This window comes from Gallus gallus, chromosome 1, assembly GCF_016699485.2.
Source record: "Gallus gallus isolate bGalGal1 chromosome 1, bGalGal1.mat.broiler.GRCg7b, whole genome shotgun sequence".
In the NCBI taxonomy this organism is placed as follows: domain Eukaryota; kingdom Metazoa; phylum Chordata; class Aves; order Galliformes; family Phasianidae; genus Gallus; species Gallus gallus.
In genome coordinates this window covers 144239741-144258713 of record NC_052532.1, presented here as the reverse complement: position 1 = coordinate 144258713, position 18973 = coordinate 144239741, and the positions used below count along the sequence as shown (strand labels likewise).

At 39.1% G+C, this 18973-nt stretch overlaps 1 protein-coding gene across 7 annotated transcripts in view; it reads left to right on the top strand.

Annotated features, from left to right (window-relative positions):
• The window catches only part of PCCA (propionyl-CoA carboxylase alpha subunit), a 270716-nt gene that overhangs the window by 9226 nt on the left and 242517 nt on the right, over nt 1–18973 (top strand). Inside the window, exon 1 of one of the 7 annotated variants that reach the window (XM_046913872.1) lies at nt 4546–6101. The exons of the other annotated variants lie outside the window; for them this stretch is intronic. Coding sequence (XP_046769828.1) covers nt 6039–6101 — 63 coding nt within the window. The 5' untranslated portion in view covers nt 4546–6038. Of the gene's footprint in view, nt 1–4545; nt 6102–18973 lie in introns of those variants that run through there. 7 annotated transcript variants of the gene reach the window in all.

Sequence of the window (18973 nt, the reverse complement as noted above, 5' to 3'; positions counted from 1 at the left end):
TGAGAACTGTTGAGAATTTTGGACTTTGACACAGCTGTTGTCTAAGTCCTTTTGCTTGGTTCAAACAAATAGGCTGTGGGTATAATAACGGGCTGAAACTAGATTGTTCTTGGATGAGTCAAATGCTCCAGTACTGAACTTCTTTGCCAAGTAATTGTTTTTTTTAATGTGCATGAGAATAATAATACTTGGTCTGGATTTTAACTGGTAGCCACAACTGAGAGCATATAGTAGCTTGTGGATTGAGGAATGATTTCTTACTAGATCGGTGTCAGGTGTTATAAAACCTCATTCTTCTGGAAGCCAAGGATTAAGTGAAAATAAATACAAACTACTCATAAAATCTATGATCCTTCTGGTAAGACAGAAGCAGGCTAATGGGTACTTTTATTCCATCTTATATATGTAATCTGCTGTTTGGATAAATGGATCTGCTGTTTAGCAGTGTTGCATAGCCTTGTTTGTTGGCATGAATTCTGAAAATAGACTAAAAACTTCTTTAAAAAAGAGCATGTTTTTTCACCAGTTGGTACCAGACTTGAAAAATGAATTGGTCTTTCCAGTGCATCTGGATGGTTTTATTTTTATTATATGGGCACTGCTATGAACTGGAGAATATGGAAAATTTGAAAGTAATAATAAAGACTGAGATTGAAGATTATAATGAGGGAATAAGAATGACAGGAAAAAGTACAGCTCATGACCTTACAGAAGGGAGTACCAGTGATGTGTTACAAAGAGAACTGAAAATATAATAGCTATTCTGCTTCAATCTACTGTGCCGTCTTAGCTTTAAAATATATATAGGGTGTTTAATTCATAATAGTTCATAAGAGAAAGTAAATTCAAGCTGGTTACTCAGAAATTCAGTAAGGTATTCAGAGCAGTTCCTAGAGTTAACATGTGGAATGAAATGCTGACACTTTGAGTTTATGGACAAAGATAACGCTAGCAATTCTATGAGGGTGAAGTATTGCCTGCTTAGCTGCTTTGGATCCTTACTTAGGCCAACAAATCAAGCTGTGCAACATGTGGATTAGCTGGGTGCATTGAAGAAGCTTTCAGTATACTTAAAGTGGGAGAGGTTGTTTAAAACACTGTTCTGACTGATTGAAACATGGTAGTAGTACAGATACTGCTTATATAAGTGGTTTTTTTGGTCTAATTGTACGAGAGCTGCTCCAAAGCTAATGCCTCCTATTTTATTATGTTGGCCCACAATGTCAGAGGTGGATGTTGGTTGTATAACAGCAGAGACTGAGCCTTCCCATCAATATTCCATTGCGTTTTGTTGCTGTGTGACTGATGGCAGCAGAGGGGCAGTCTAACAGGGAAATGCGTGTGAAGCAAAGGGGTGTCATTGAATTCTCCATGTGGAAAAAGTGGCACCCTCTGAAATTCATTGATGCTCACTGAATGGTTGTGGAGGCCAACCAGTGGATGCGAGCACAGTGAGGTGGCGGGTGGTGCGTTTCAGCAGTGATGACAGCAGCAGTGGGTCACCTCTGCTGGTGCAGATCTTTGTGAGCGTGGCATGCAGGCTGTTGTTCATCACTAGCAAAAAATGCATATTTAATATTGAAAATATTGTTTTGTAGCTGAGAATTTACTCTATCAAATAGTGTTATTATGCTCTTTATCTGTTGTAGTTTCCGTGGAAATAAATGGGAGGCGTTACTTTTGGAGCACCCTATGTATTATGTCTACCATATCTCTCTTAATCACTTCTTTGGATGTATAACTGTGGAAATAGCTTAATGTAATCCACCTTAATGACTAGGATATCTCCAGTCGTTCATTGTTGTTGTGGATGACCTGGCCATTGCAGTGATGTGTGTGATGGCTTGTTGGGATAGATGAGTCCAGAGGCCAAATTGTTTCACTGTGTTACTTAACACAGAGTAGTGACAAAGTTGGCTTGACTTACGTTATTTTTGTTCAGATTGCATCAGCAGCTAACTACTTTTGTAGACCAGTGGTGACAAGATGTCAAACACTGAAATCAGATTTGGCAGCTAGTACAATCTGCCAAATAAGTTTATATGTGAAAAGTGTTTGCTTAGTGGTGGGGTTCTGTAAAAGAGCTGTGAATTTTTTTGATCTTTTTTGTTGGTTTTTTTTTGCTTGACAGAATTAAGGCAGACTTCTCTCACTCTTCCAAGACTTGTGTTGCAAAGGCAAGGAAATGTCATAGACAGTTGCTTTGGTGGTGATCATTACTGGAACAAAGGCAGAAATAAATGTAAAGGTTCAACTACCAGCCCATCCTAAAGCTATTTGTCTTCATTAAGAATAGCGGGACCTAATTTCAAGTGATGAGTATGCAGGGACTGTTTACAAAAATATTTTTTAATAAAGTTTTTAAAAACATAATGATTTGAAGTAGATAAACTTCCTGTTTAGAAAGTAGAGCAACCTCCAAGATGCAGGTAAAGGCCTTTATTACCTTACCTGTGTAGCTACTTAATAAAACGTGGGTAGTCTGATATTCTTGATACCAATTCTCTTGCACAAGTAGCTTTAAAAGGAAGGCAAGCTAGTCAGTCTTCTGCATCCCTCTGGCTTTCCTTTCTGTCATCCTGGTTGAAAACAACTGAAATTGAAATAGGACGGCTTTAGTGTGCCTATCTAAAGAAAAAAACCCCACAAAAACAACAAAAAACCAACCCACAAAGCATCTAGCAATTCAAGCTCTTCAAGTAACAGCTTCTAGTTTATTCCCTATCCAGTGTCATGTGCTTAAATGATCCTAGCAGGTACTTTCATTGGTGTTTGTGTAGAAACGATATAAATAGGTGTGAAAGGGTTGATCTTTTTTTTTTCTTTTTGGAGTAAAGATAATTTGTTAGTGGGCTTTTACTCTGAAAGCTTCACTCTGAAAGGCTTTTTGGAATTCTTCCATTTAATATGCAATTAAAAAATGTTTTAATGTAAGGACTCTCAGATATCTCTGTAGAGTTCAGTGTTAAATGGAGGTGGTGGGGATAGTTGAAATGCATACATGCTTTGAGTGAAACTACTTTTGTTACTCGCCGGATTTGCTATAGAACAAAGGCAAAAGTTTTGTGTGCTGTTAAAGCGGTGTTCACTTTGACATCCCAAATGTCCATATTAATGGAAGGTAACTAGGCTAGGAAAGTACATGAGAATTTTGACTGCAAGAAGTTTAAAACTCTGGCAACTTATGAGCAGAAAGGACTGTTCTAAATTGGGAATATGGCAGAAATTGAACAGCCTGCTGAGAGCCAGCTAATGCTTATTGGAGGGAGGGAAATCAAGAATAAAATGCTGTCTGGTCCACTTAACTTAGAAAAAAGCCAAAGATCTGAAGGACTTCTATGAGTTAAAAAAGAATAAACAAGAATTGTTATGGTGATAGGACAGCAACATTAAAGCTTAAAAGGATATAAGTGACTTCAGGGGTTTGTGAGTTACTGTGCAATAATGTGAAGTTGTAGGTAGCTGGAAATGGGATTAAATGGGATTGGATTACATTTACGCTGCCTAAGGGATGTGAATGGGCAGAAAGATAATTTTTGGTGTTATTTATGGTGTAGAAAAGAAGTTGCTGCTTTAGCAGCTGTCCTGAAGTAAAATCAGTGTGGTGTAGGGGAGAGCAGTCTGACAAGATGACTACTGAGACACACTTAGAGAACAAAGCTGCCCATGAGGTGCTGTATATGTTCAGGGAAGTAGGTTGCAATTTGTGTTTTTTAGAGTCTTGATGATCTTGGTTAATACTCTTTATTTTAAGATGTTTTGGGGAAGAGTGGGAAGGAAGCTGAAATAAACTGTACGAAATGCTGCTTTTTCTTTGGAGTTCAAATTGTGAAGCACTAATTCTTTATACATGGATAGGTAAGGACCAATAAAATCTGAACATTTGAATGTAATGCAAACATCTGGGATTATTTTTTGGGGTGAGAAAACAAGCAAAGAATTTTCAGTGGAAAAAAAAAAGTAATCGTATGTACTTTTTTCCCCCTGAACTGATTGGAATAGAGGGTTAAGATGAAAGAGCCTCCTCAACCATAAATGTAACACTGATGGTGCAAACATTGTCGAGGAAAGCTAGAGAACTATTGTAGTGCCTAATGTAATCAGCTAAAAGTATGATAAATGAAGAACAGGCTTTCACTAATTGGATCTGAACAAAAGAAGGTATAGCATAAAGCAGTGAATGAGATATAATTTTATTTGGCATTTTTTAACACAGCAGGGATCCTATAGCCATATGAAGCAATGAACTATAAATGACTGAAAAAATCCCATGGGAAAGTAATGTAAACTACTAAAACTTCGTGGAGTAACTTGACAGCTGGTTTTGCCCCTTTAATGCAATTTTTCTATCACTCACTGAGCTTCAGGTGTTAGAGATGTTTGTGCATACAGTCTTTTAATACACAAAGTGTTTTTAACTGTTGAGAAATACCTTATTCTGCTGCGTGGTATAAAGGCAAAAATGATGCAGATGCTTTTATTGATGTAAAATTAATTGCACAGTATTCATCTGTTCTCATGAAATCTTGGTCTTTGAAGGAAAACGGGGGGAAAAAAATCCAAGGATGTATAAACTGAAGATTTGTAATGCAAACTTTATCTTTTTCTAAGCTTGAAGCCTGCAGCAGTATTTCAGAAGGAAGTAGAGAGGAAGCTTCTTTAGGGGGAATGCGAAGCTGATTAAGTTTGTAAGCTGCTATAGCAAGTCTGTATTGAGCAGAATGAATTTGGGTGAACAAGCTGAGCTTTTGACTTAAACAATAAGAACATAACTTTGAAGACTTTTTTTTTCCTACAGCTTAACAGAATGTTGTCAGTTCTTTGTTCTCAAGAAATGTAGTTGGCAAAAATAAATATTATAGGGGGGATGCAGGTTGTATTAATCTAAAAAAAAAGCAACATTATTATATTGAAAAACAAGTTTATCTAAAACTGAGAAGTTTTCTTTGCTTGTAGCTAACTGACATCCAGAGGCTTCACGGTTTAGATGAACACTCACTTTTTTTTGTTGTTTCTGTAAATATGCAGAACTTTAATCTGTCACCTGCTACAGAAATGGTGAGTCAAGCATTTTAGAATCATAGAATCACAGGATGACTTGGGTTGGAGGGGACCTTAAAGATCATCTAGTTGAACCCCCTGCTGTGGGGTGTGTTGACAGCTCATTGCCTCCCAACGGCACTTTGTGCTCAGATAACCTGAGGAGAGATTTGGTTCAAGTACCTGTAGGAAAAGAAAATGCTAATATTTTAACGTCTTGTTTAAGAACGTGTTTTCCAGACTGATGTCTAAAGTGTACAGAGGGGACTCTTTACTCCCACGTACTGTATCTGGAGCGATCAATTCTTAAGAAGTGGTGCAGCATAGGAGTGTGCCAAGACATGCGAAGGGAGCACTAGGGTCAGGTTTGCAGTTGGTGTTCTGCTCATCCTTCAATACTTGTCTTACGTATGGTTTAGCTGTAACATAATAAAGTCAATTGTCTTTTGCTTCAAAGATAAGGCAGCATGTTGCTTGTTTCTCTACAAGAGATGGTGGAAATGTCAATTACTCTGTCCCTTTGCCTTACTGAGTTAAATAACCAACACTTGTGTAAGGCATGAGATGGTGGTGGTGATCTTCCTGTGAATACTGATATCTCTGTGGAAGGAGCATACTGTTATTCAAAACTGTGTCTTGCCTGCCAAGCACAGACTGCTTTTTCTTTTAAAACTGTACCATAACTTCTAAGCTAAGTGAATGAGTGGAGAGTGCTGCTGGTAAAGAAATACTCCTTTTTTGTTGGCTTGCAGGAGAAATTTCAAGCTTCTAAAATCTTAGAAGTTAGCGGGGCTCACCAGAGCTGTAAGGTCAAAGTTTCAGACTGTTCTCCAAAGAGTAACTGTGCATTTTAGTCAGTGATAGGATGACACAAAATGTGTATGACCTTTGGAATAAGGGCAAACACTCACATTCCTTTTGTGTCATTTGGTGGCTAAGATGAAGTGTTACTTGTGTTGGATTTTGGATGATGGTGTTACGCTGAGCAGGAGAAGGCTATGGAGCAGAAAGCTTTAAGCATCCTATTGCACCCCTTTTGGGGATATCCTTGGAGGTTGGAAGTATGTATTGGAAGGAGGGAGATGAACTGAAGTCATCTGACTTTTGCGAAGAGTGTTATTTAATTACCAAGCTAATTTATTTGAAGGACTGATATACAGATTAAAATTAATTACTTAGCATAATGCTCATTTGGAGGAAATGGTTGCCTTTAGGATGATAAGATGCAGGAGTTTGGTCACAAGCTAGCTGTGATTTGAATGCCCTGGTGTTTACTGCTGTGGAGATTGTATCTGTGGGTACTGATATCTGCCTGGAGTGAAGTGATTGATGCTGTATTGCATCAATCACTTGTTGTCTTCATCTTAGCTGTTATGGATTAGGTCCAGTCTGGTACTATTGACTTGTTGTCCATTAGTAGTGGTGTGATGTATTTGCTGGACTGCATATTTTGAGTTTTGTCTGGAAGATAATCTCATAGCTGTCCTCACACTCTAGACTTGTACTTAAATGCTGATGCTTGCCTAAAGCTGCTGTAGTTGCTAGCTTGCATGGTTTTGCCTTTCTGGGCACTTTTCTGACCTTGTGCTACTTCAGTGCTTTGAATGTAGCAGACACCTTATTTGTCAAGTTAATGTTTTCTTCTGATTTAGTATGCTAAAATATTTCAGTAGAATGTCTGATAGATGCTGGAGCCTTTTATTGGAAGGAAGATGTGTTTGGAGTAGGTCAGCCATCAGTTAAACTGACTTTTGCTGCTGTGCTGGCTGCTGGGCTCTGACCTGTTTGGAGTGATGAACCTCAAACTTAGAGTCCTGGCAAACAGGCTGAGCAGGGCTGAAGCCACTAGATTCCTCAGCTCTGAGAATGTATGGCTTTTTTTGTTGGGGAATGAAGAAATAGCAAGCAACTCCTTCCTCTATAACCAGCATGGTTTGATGACTCTGGATCAATGGCTCCTGCTGCCATAATGCTGGCTCAGACCTACTGCCTATTATAGTGAATTGCTGTCCAAAAGTCTGTTGCTGTGTACCTGTTCTTGTCCATTTTGTTTGTGCTGATTCTTGGTTCCTTCCAGAGATGGCGGTGGCAAGTACAGTGTTTTTGTATTGTTTTATTTTTATTTTTTAAAAGGCAGATAAACAATGCCAGCATGACCAAGAATAGTTCAACTGTCTTCCTCTCTGATAGAAGTTAGTGGAGAGGTGTGTGATGTTTTGCTTCCTCACCTCCTTGGAGATGAGAAGAAAAGGTCCTTGGAGCCCCCCTCCTTTTGAGGCTCTTTCAGTGGCCTGGCTCTGTCCTATCTTCCTTCACCAAAGTCTTCAGCAGCAACTCCTTCACTCTGCTGATTCACTTCTGTTCCTTCTGGTTTATATTGTCCCAGCTGTGCTATTTGCTGTCAGCTGTGGTTGTGTGCATTCAAGTATGATCTCTTTCCAAGCCCTACACATGAGCAGTGCTGTTTAGTAATCTTATTTCTTATCTGTGTGGGTGTAATAACTAGTTAGCAGGCCTTGGGCTGAATTTCCCAGGCAGAAATGAGCCCAAGGCAGTATTTGTGAATAGTTTTCAGAAGTGCTTGGAGAATAGCTGGTTTAAAACTACACTGTGTACAAAGAGTAATTCTTTCACATTCTTACCCTTCCATCTCCTGTGTACCTGACGTTTCTGTTGGCACCAGTGTATGTGCAGTCTTCTTGGTAAAAGGATTCAGGCTGCATATCTGTCCCAAAAGAGTTTTAGGTTATACTTTCTTTTTTTTATAAAACATCTTTCTTTCATTTGTTTGCTTACAGTAGGACAACACTGTCACTTAAAAGTAAGAGTTTGGGGTGCTCTTTCTTTTACCTATTATTACTACTAAATTCTAAGTAGTAACTACAGTCATTTGATGTTTGTTTCAAATGCATATGGTGATGGTCGTTGTTTAAAAGAAACTATTCCATCTTCTGATCTTGTCTAGTATTGGGGGAAATTGGAGGAGGAATAGAGTGATCATCTGAAAGTCATATCTGCAATAATAAGTTGTTACTGGGAAATTACTGTGTCAGTCTGTCAGTTTTCTTAGAATAAGCAAACTCCTCAAAATTGAATCTATAAATCACAGAATCACTCAGGTTGGAAAAGACCTTAAAGATCATTGAGTCCAACCACAACCTAACCATACTACCCTAACTCTAACAGCCCTCTGCTACATCGTGTCCCTGAGCACCACATCCAAATGGTTTTTAAACACATCCAGGGATGGTGACTCAACCACCTCCCTGGGGAGCCTATTCCAATGCTTAACAACCCTTTCTGTAAAGAAGGGTTTCCTAATATCCAACCTAAAAAATCCACTTTAAATGACTTTATGAAAAGCTTTTCACTGTTTTTGTGATTGCTTTATAAATATTTCTTTTCCTAGAGACAGGATGTTCTAGATAACTCAATAGCAATTGCTGTTTTTACCTCATGTGAAACATACATATTTGTTTTCCTTGAATTATCATGCCTGCATACATATGAACATTTTCCTACTAGCTGGGCTGATCATGCCTCACAATTATAATTCTCCGTAAATTGGAATTTATTATTAGGAAGGCCCTGATTGAAACTCAAGTTTGGTTGACAGGAAGCCCATTTGAGAATGTACGAATAAGCAAGTATAGTGGAAAAACTTCACTTGCATAGTGGTGCATCAGAAGTTTTGTCTCTTACCTGTAGAAGACCTTTAAGTGTCGAGAGAGAAAACTTCAATTCTCTAATGAAAAGTTTTTCATATCAGGTTTTCACTACTCAAGTGAGCCAAGATATGTCATAATATTTAGTTTGGTACTTGTGTCTTAGTGTCTGAAAACTGAATATTTTAGGTCAGTATAGTTATCCTTGAAGCTTGAGTGTGGATCTTCATTGGAAATTGATAAAGCAATGCTTCTAAATGATAGTATCAACAATAGGTGTTTGAAATTGCTTCCAAAAAGGAATATAACAGCTTGCAGTTTTTTGATTATAAATTAAAACCACAAATACATGCAAAAACACAAAACCAAAATCATTCATGTACCTTTTTCCAGTTTGTCTCCATCTTGCTGTCCTAATTCTAAGTTTATAAGTGTGGATTTGCTGTGTAGAATTACATTACTTCTTGCGGCTTCTTTGTAGCTAGTGTTTAATATTGGCTCATCTGTTGAATAGTAACATACAGACCTTGTAAGGTAGGACATTAACAGTTGTTAAAGTGCAACTTTTTGTAATGTGGGCTCTTGGCATCTCCATTGTTGCTTTCTGTAGTAATGGAACATCAGTCTTAAAGACATGCTTCCTGGTAATTGACCTGTGATAATTTTGTTCTCACCCATTTTATTCCATACGTAGCTTCCTAAAGCATTGATTGAGAAGCAACTACAGATTGAATGTGATGCTGATGGTACCTGTTGGGGGCAGTGGATGATAGTGCTTTGGAAGGAGGGAGCAGGAATGGAGGGGAGGACACAATTCTTCACATCCTTTCTTCCACATGAGTTGTCTGAGGTGTCTGACTGAAGTTGATATGTACTCTTCCTTTATGATATTTGAAGACTTTTTTTTCTTCCCAGTAATATAAAAGTCCTGGTCTACAGGTAATGCTTAACCTAGAAAATCTGTTATGAAATCATTTATTTTGTATCCTTTTCCCATTGCGTTTTCTTAGATTATAATCAGGGGGCCATGGCTCTTTCAGTGCACGCAGAGATTGGTGCAGTGAGCACACACGGAGGTCGGGTCCCACAATAACACAACTGTTTGAGAATGGCTCCCTGCAGGAGAGGAATGTGAATGGAAGTTGAGGCAACTGTGTTGAGTTGCATGCAGATAAGATCTCACTGAGTGTTGTGGGGGTATTGGCATGTGGCCAATGATTGCAGTTAGTTTGTGGTGTTGCATTAAGAACAGGTGTGACTAGGTGATCTTCCAGACCATGTTGGTTGGCACTTCTTTTGACAGACTTTTCTTAGTATGTTACAGCTGCTTGCTTAAGGATCAGGTGACTTGCCAAACTGTGCATATTGTGATGCTTCCCTACTTACCTTGGCAGGCGTTGGTGTCTCCTGAGAATTAAAAGAAAGGTAAAGGGAAGTGGTCTCAAACAGTGTATTACTTTTCCAGCTCCTTGGAATGCTCTACAGTAGAGGTTCTGAAGGATGATGTTAAATGAATAGAATTTCTATTTGGTGAATAGAACTTCCATTCTCTTAGAGAAACTTTGTTTTGTCTTAATATGGATATGTAAATTTTTGTTGGTTATTCTGATCTTGTTTCTCTGTGCTTTGGACACTGTCTCCCATAACATCCTTGTAAGTAAGCTTAAGAAGTGTGTGGTGGATGAGCAAACAGTGAGGTGGATTGAGAACTGTCTGACAGAGCTTAGGGGGTTGTGATCAGCAGGGCAGAACTAGTTGGAAGCCTGTAGCTAATGATGTTCCTCAGGAGTTGGTGCTGGGTCCAGTCTTCATCAGTGACTTGGATGAAGGGATAGAATGCACATTCAGCAAGTTTGCTGTTGGTAGAAGCTGGAAGGAGAGGCTGACACACCAGAAGGCTATGCAGCTGCTTAGTGAGACCTGGACAGGCTGGAGAGCTGGGCACAGAGGAACCTGATAAGGTTCAGCAAGGGCAAGTGTGGAGTCCTATACGTGGGGAGGAATAACTGCATGCATTAGTACAGGTTAGGGGCTGACCTGCTGGATAGGAGCTCTGCAGAAAATAACTTTTTTCTGCCTGGAGAGGTGGTGGAGTCTCCTTCCTTGGAGACAGTCAAAACCCTCCTGGATACTTTCCTGTGTAGCAGGGGAGTTGGGCCAGAGGTGCCTTCCAACCTCTGTGGTTCTTTGATTCTGAGTGTGTGGTGAAGAGTCCAGTGAATACAGGAAAGTTTTCCTGAGCTGTAGCCAGACCCTGTTGGGAACCTTGCATCCAACTGAGACTGTGTGCATTTAGCAAGAAATCAGAGATGCTTAACACTTGTATAGTACAATTTCTTTCAAACAAAATTTCAAGTTGATGCTTGTCCATTTGCATGTATTACCAGCACTGCATTTCCACAGGGTACTTTAGGAGTAATATCAGTTACATATTATGGACTGGTTATGATATTCCCTGCAGAAATTGTCCTGTGACCTTCTTGTTTCCTTATTAAACTCTGAAAGTGTGAAGGAAAGGCAGCTTTGAGCAGATGAACATATGTTAATCATTAATTTGTGACTGCTGGCAAGATTAATATTTAGAAGTACATGGAAGAAGTGTAGATGTGGTCATCCATGTCATGGGCTGTAACAAATGCTTGGTGCTACTCCTCGAGGCTGGGAGAAGGAGCAGGGTAGTGGGGTCCTCACAGGAGGAATTCTGTGGTTGGGTTGCTGAATTGCAGATGAAGGGGCTGCAGGAAGGAGGGGAGCTGACTGCAGGGTTGTGGAGGACAAATGCTGGCAGGCAGGTTCTTTTGCATGCAATCTGTGGAGCCAAAAGCTTTGTTAGAGGCTATCCTGAAATAAGTGAAGAATAGACTCAGTATAGGAAAGGTGGTGACTTCTGCAAGCAGGCCACATTGTGAATGTCTGCCACAAACCTGATAAAGAAAGGATGAAAAAAACTGTTTAAGAAACCTGAAGGAAGCCTTATTTTTGTGGACTCTAGTATTAATGTAGGGTTTTTAGCTATCCTGATATTTGCTGGAAACAGTGAAAACCATTCAGGACTCTCAAAGTCTACTTCTCCCAGGGTAAGTAAGACAAATAGTAGAACTACAACCCTGGAGTTCTGGGGAGTTGACTTTGGCATGAACAGTGATCTGCTTAGCAAGATCCCATGGGAGTCTGCTTTTGAAGTCGAAGTGGTCTGGGAGAACTGATTGCTTGGAGAAGGCTATTCTTGAGAATCACAGGAGCTGTCTGTTTTGATGTAGAGAAGACAGAAGGTGTGGCAAAAGTCTGCCAAGGCTGGTAGGGGAGCCCAGCCTAAGTTCAAATGCAGAAAGAAAGCGTACAGCAGATGAAGGCAGGAGAAAGCAGTTTGTCAGTGTGCAGAGACTAAAGAAAGCCAGAGCTCTGCTGCTGTTGTCTGTCTTACTGTATATATACTGAAAGGTGTAAAGGAGCAGCAAGAAGTTTCTATGTATGGCAGTGAAAGGAAGGAAGAGAATGTGATGTTGTTGAGCAAGGTACCTCATAATGACAAAGTGTATGGAAAAATGAGAATAATCAATGCTTTATTTGCTTTGTCCTTCTCTGAGAGGATCCAATCCTAAGCTCTCAGGTCCCTGTGCCTAGCTGCAGTAGCAAGTGGAGTGAGAGATCAGGTGGGTATCAAGCAAACAAAACGGATGTAGGAAAGTATAGGCTTGGAAGGGATTCATGTGAAAGAGGTGAGAGAAGGTGGTGATTTCATTGGGAGACCACTGTCTTTTTGGAATGTCAGTGTTGTGGGAGGTTCCCATTTACTGGGAGGTAGTAACTGTTACATTCATCTTCAAGAAAGAAAGATCCAGAAGACTACAGGAAAGCCTTTTCAAGGAGGAGAGGTGAGTGGTTGAGCTGTTGGAAGGCCTGTCCTATTATGTGAAAGATGAGAATGATTTAGAGCAGTCAGCATGGATCTGTGAGGGCATATCATGCCACTAATTTGGTACCATCTTTGATTTGATCAGGTGCATGGATGAAACAGCAGTGGACATCAACTACTTTGGCTAAGCAGGGCTCTTGTTGATGTCCTGTAGTGTCTTGGTAGCTGAATTTGAGGTGAAGTCAATCTAGCTGAAATAGAAAATGAGTGCAAAATTTGGGTCAGTTCCAGAGATCCCTTCCAGCTGCAACCACAGTTATTGTTGGCTCAGTGCTTTTTTTTCTTAAATGAAGCACTTTGAAATGCGCACCATCACTTCATGCAAGTAAGAGCGAAACATAGGGTATGTAGTTGATTCATAAATCCTATGTTTTGTGTTGTCACATGGACAAATATGCTTAGTCTGTAGTCTTTGGCTATCCAAAACATCATAAAGCAGTCTTTTTTTTTTTTACTATTTATAGCAGGCATGTCCAACCTATGTGCTGCATGTGGTCTGGCACAGCTTGCAATGTGGCTCAACATGCATCATCATGGTTGGGGCTCTGCACTGCGGAGTAGCCCAGCCCTGGGACTTGGGGAGGGTGCAGTGCTGACTAATAATATGGCACTAGGCTTAATTTGAAAGGAAATCATGGCAGTTTTCAAATATTACAATTCATAAAGACCTTGTATGCAGAAACATGCTGCCAAATTTGCTGTGTACCAAGGAATGCTTTATAAAGACAAAATAGCGGAACTGAAAAAAAAGTCTGTCACCTCAACAAAATCTTTGCTGTGAAAGTTTGTAAAACCAGGCTCTAGCCAGGAGAATTGAAGTAATAGGAACATCTGTAAGGGGAGTAAAGCCGCTAATTTCAAATTTTATGCTTTGGTTATAGATGGAAGTACTGATGCTACAGATGTGGCTCAACTTGCCATTTTCATTAGAGGCTGATAATGAATCTAAGATGATCTAAGAAGCCACTGAAGAAGTGGCTGCTTTGGTGCCATTAAATGGCAATATATCTCTTAATTTGTATGAAGAAATAAAATTACATTGAAGTGATTTTCTTTAACCTTTGTCACCATATCTGGTAGAGATGCTGATGGTGCTCCAGTCATGGTTGGTTAAAAAAAAAGAGGGACTTATAAAATTAGTAGCAGATGATGGAGTTACCACCAACAACTCATGTTTGAAATATCACTGCATTGGGCATGGAGAAAACTTGTGTGTGAAAGCTTTAAAAATGTCATGCAAATCATCACCAAAGCTGTGAATTTCATGAAGTCCAATGGACTGAATCATCACCAGTTTGAGGAATTCCTTGAATGCAGGGATGCTGATTATGACGGTCATCATTTAGTTTTCTGAAGAAAGGTGGCCAAGTCAGAGTATGATGCTAAGAAGTCTTTACGATTTGTGAAATAAAATCAAGTCATTTATGAAATCAAAAGGAAAATTTGTGTCAATGTGAAGATGAAAAATGTCATGGATTTAGCATTTGTGGTGGATTTGACTGCTCAGGTAAATGAGTAAAACATGTTTTCAAGGTGAAAAATCAACTTGTCTGTGTTATGTTTCAAAGTATAGCAGCACTTGAACTGAAACTTAGGTTATGACAAGCTCAGGTTATGGCAAATAATACCATGCATTTTGAAACATTGGCTCAGCACAGGATAAAGGAATTTGAGATGTTTCGAGGCTTACACCAAAATAATGATTTCTTTAAAAATCCGTGACTGTGAATTGAAAACAGAAAGACATCACCTGAGAATTTTCAAATTGAATGTGTAGAAATGCAATCAGACACTCAACTCAAAGAAAAATTTGATCATGTCTCTTTACCAGAGTTTTGTAAGCCCTATCCTACCAGAGAGAAATATCCATCACTTCACAATCACCCCTTGTATGGCAAACAGGTGTACAAGTATTGGGCCAGAGAGATTGTGTTACAAAGGAGTAATGAAATGAAATAAAGAGCTTACCCATGTCCTGGGCTTGCAGAAGGGCTCCAAGAGGAGTGATCTCCAGATAGATATCCTTCCTCCTTGGGAGTCAGGCCTTAAATGGGGCCTAGGAGGGCTGGAGCCAGGCTCCACCCCTTCCAGTCACTCAGGTGAAATTGAGTTCACCTGTGCTCCTGTGGCTGACTCAGTGCTCGCCTCAGGTGGTCAATCAGAGAGGTTCAGGCCGTGATTCAACAGTTCCCATACACTCCTCATTCACGTATGTGCTGCCAAAAGAACTGATGACATTGGTGAACAGCTGTTATCCAGGACGAAGTACAGGAAAAGTAATATTTCATCAAAAATCTGCCTGACACCTTGAGAACTCACTAAGAACTGCAACCACTGACATCGAACCAGACTGATGTGTTAGTCTCACAAAAACAAAGTAAAACCCACTAGTTTTATGGTCTTGTTGCTCTGTCTTGTATGTTTTAATTTAAAAATAGTTATGTTACTTACTTATGTTACCTTTATTATATATTTTATATGCAGCCCTAGACAATTCCTGTTTGCTCAGTGCGGCTCAGTCAAGCCAAACCCATGATTTATAGCATCAAATTTGTCAAGATAATGAGTTCAAGGTAATGTTCAAGAAGAACATCTTAGGTAACAGTAATGCTTATTGTGGGAGTATGATATAGTTCTTTGCCTGTGGGGTTTTTTAACAACTACCTGTTGCCTGTGGCTATTTTGTCAGGCTCAAGATCTAGATCAAGAAGTTAGAATTTTTCTTGGCACATATATCAAAATATGGATGTGATTCTAAGAATTTAAAAGTATGTTAATGAGAGACTGTGTAAGCATCCAGTTCTTCCTCTTCATTTTAATTAGAGTCTAAAACTTTGGGGAGGGGAAAAAAAGCCCAGAAAGTTAGATAATAGCTATTGCTTATTTTTTTTCATGTTGCCTTTCCTCTGTGATTTTGCTGCTCTCATGCTTCCTAGAAATGATCCTGAACTCAGGAAAAATTTACTAAGCATGAATTTGTTTGACTCGGTTTTATTTAAACTGTGGCAATTTGGTGAGGGCAATTATCCTGGAATAGAGCTAATGGGGCAAGTACAGGGTGTGAGATGGCTGCTTTTGGGGCTGCACCTTGCCACTGTTTCAGATTCTTTTGTTGTTTGTTCTTGTGGGTTTTCCTGGAACATAGCAAAGGTGGTTACGTTATCTGGTTAATGTTTGTAGCCTGTGGGGGTGAGAAGTTGATACTTGGAATATATGAGAAGCTAATCAGAATACAGTTTTCAGCATGGAAGAAACCCAAGCAAACAAAAAAACCGGTAGCAGCAACAAAACCAACCCAGCTCATCTTCCTTAGGACTGCTTGCTTGTGCTTTTTTTAATGGCTGAAAACCTTGTTTGCAAAAGGGAAGAGGCTGTTGTTGAGGAATGGCCTGTAGGCACTGTTGCTGGATAGGGCCAAATCGCAGTGTCCTGTATCTTCCCTTTCATAAAGGAAAGAAGTGTAACATGGAAAACAACTGTGTTTGGGTAGTCCCAATGCTTGCCTTGCTGACCTTCTGCGTTGACTTGTGAAGCTACTGTTGTTGCTTTCTTCTCTTACACTTGCAGCAAGGTACTGCTTTTCTTGCTTATAGATTGAAGCTTGGAACTTTTTATGTATGTGGCTGTGGTGTTTTATGTATTTATTTGTGTTCTTTGTGTACCTTGTTAAATCCTAATTTTTTTTGTTAGAACCATAGAGGCCACTGTAAAGTCTCCGTTCTTTTAGTTTGTGAATCCATTTTTCTAATGCCACGTGTGACACTTAATATTTCAACTTCAATTTACTCAGTAATTATAGTTCTGAATTTGAAGTCTTCAGTTTACAAGGCTATAGTATGAATATGAATTCTGCCATTGTATTTTCTGTAATTTTAAAGATATCCTTTCATATCTTTATCAATCCTAGCTTCTACTCTTCTTTAAAAAACAAAAACAAACCACTTCAGTGATATTTAGTTGGACTGTAGCTTTAAATGTCACTTCCTCTATGTATAAATGTATGAGTATAATGTGGGGGAGATTTATAGCTCTATGAATATTTTTTAAAGGTAATAACTTGAATTTTAATGTTGAATCCTATCTTGTCTTATGATGCTGTTACAGTAGAAGTGTAATTTGTATCTCGTTTCTACTTGCTGAATGTTCTGAACAATTTTTACAGTCAGCCTTCAATACAGGTTAAATTGAGCTTCAAGTGTTATTCTGTGTTTTTTTTCCCCAGTGTCTTGGGAACTCAAGATTGACAGGTGAACCTGTACACTGTGAGCTCTGTGGTACTGATACTTGTTGACTGTAGTTTCCTATCTATTCTTCTTTTCCATAAGGAGAAATATCATAATTCTACCACAAGTTAACTTCAATAACTTAACAGAAAAAGCTATTTTTTTATAGGTGGTCTTACTTAATGGATTCAGCAAGTGTTTTCCCCAATTCTAGAACTTGCTTCAATACAAATCCTTTTTGCAGGCAATTTTCTTCCATAAGTTAGCCAACAAAACCAAGAATGTGTGTTCTTTGTGTGAGTTCTGTAAGTTCATTTTTTTTTTTAAATTAGGCTAGTGAAACTGAATAAGTAACATGGCTGTGTTAAAGTATTTTTGTAAAGTAAGCATCATAGTTCTAACGTGTGAAAATTTAAAGTTTTTGATTTGAAGATATGCCTTTTTAAGGAAGTCTTCATCTACTAGAATGTCATGGATTTCCACCAGCTGGACTAAAGCATACAATCACTGTTACAGTTTTCTGCCCTCCATAGATTTCGGGGGGTAAAGCTGACACATTAACTAGCATTCTAAATTCACTTTGGCAGGCAGGCATGCCTATGTATTCTTTGTGCCAATATTCTTTCCACAAAATCAGATTTCTTCTTTGAATTTTACAATTTCAAGCAGTTAAGTCAATGTGCAAGTAGTAAGACTAAATGCTCTTTTAGAAATAACTGTACTAAGTCTGGGATGAATGAGGCTGTTTCTGTTCTTAAGCTAAAGTAGAGACAAACACACTTCCATAGGAAGTTTATTAGTGAGCAACTTTTCTAAAACTTGTTGGTCTGATTTTCTGTCTTAAGAGTTTTTTTTCTGTAAGCCAAGCCTGTAATATTAGCGTTGTCCCCATCTAGTGGCCTTTCTCTTCTTCTAGGAAGAAAAACACTGAGGTTGCATTCAGAGGGGGAAAAAGAAAATCCATCTTGCTTATAATTTTGCCCTGTTTGATGTGCTGGACATGGTAGACTCTATAGTTCTTTGTTTTTGCTGACAAATGTGGTATTTAAACTTTCTGGGCCAGGTTGTGTCAGAGAGGTGAGGAAGCTTGAGTGAGAAACTTGAGTGGGCAGGCAGTTGCTGGTTGCTGAACCAAGGTACCTGAGGTAGATGCCTGTATCATCAATGCTTGGAAGACTACTCTATGGCTCTGACTTGCATTGACTATTGAATTGTCTTCAGTCAAAAATAAAATGGAACATTAGAACATTTGTTTTTGTACTTTATTTTCCTGATTCCTCTTTTTGTTTTGTTCATTTCTGTATATAGCTTTCTCTACTCAATTTTCTTAGTTTTGACTGAATTTTTGACTCAGTATTAGAAATACCTCACTCAGAGGGTGGTGAGGCACTGGCACAGGTTGCCCAGGGAAGCTGTGGATAGCCCTGTCCCTGGAGGTATTCAAGGCCAGGTTGGGTGGGGAGCCTGGGCAGCTTGAGCTGGAGGGAGGTGTCTCTGCCAATGGTGGGGAGTTGGAACTAGATGATCATTAAGGTTCTTTTCAGTGCAAGCTATTCTGTGCATCTGTGAACAGCTGGGTGGGTCTGTGATCCATCATATTGTTCACTGTATGATGTGTCAGTCTGCAAGTTTACTGACAGTAGATGTCTCAATTTGGGCATGGAAGTGGAAAGTGTTACAAACCTTGGAGTAATTGTTCCTTCCCAATTGCTCAACTTATGTTTCTAATTAGACTTAGAAAGCTGGAGGAATTATGATACTAATTTAGAAGTAGGAAAGGCTACTTATTCTGAGAAAGCAGCTCTTACTGAATCTTTATATTACTGCTTAATACATTTCCTTTTCTGATTGACTACTTAAGCAGGAAAGCTGCATCTATGAATATCTGCTTTCTGTTACAGGAAAAACAAACTTTGCCTATGGCCATGAGTTTCAAAGCTAGTGTTACTTCTTTCAGAGCCCTGAATGCATTTATATTGTTTCAGAAAGGAGTGTCCTTAAACTGAAAATGAATTCTGAAACGTTATATTCATTTTTTAAAAATTAATGAAACTTACTGGTTCTCCTCTTGTCCACCAAATGACCTAATTTATTTTCTCTTGACTCCTCAAGACAAACGGTTTTGCTTT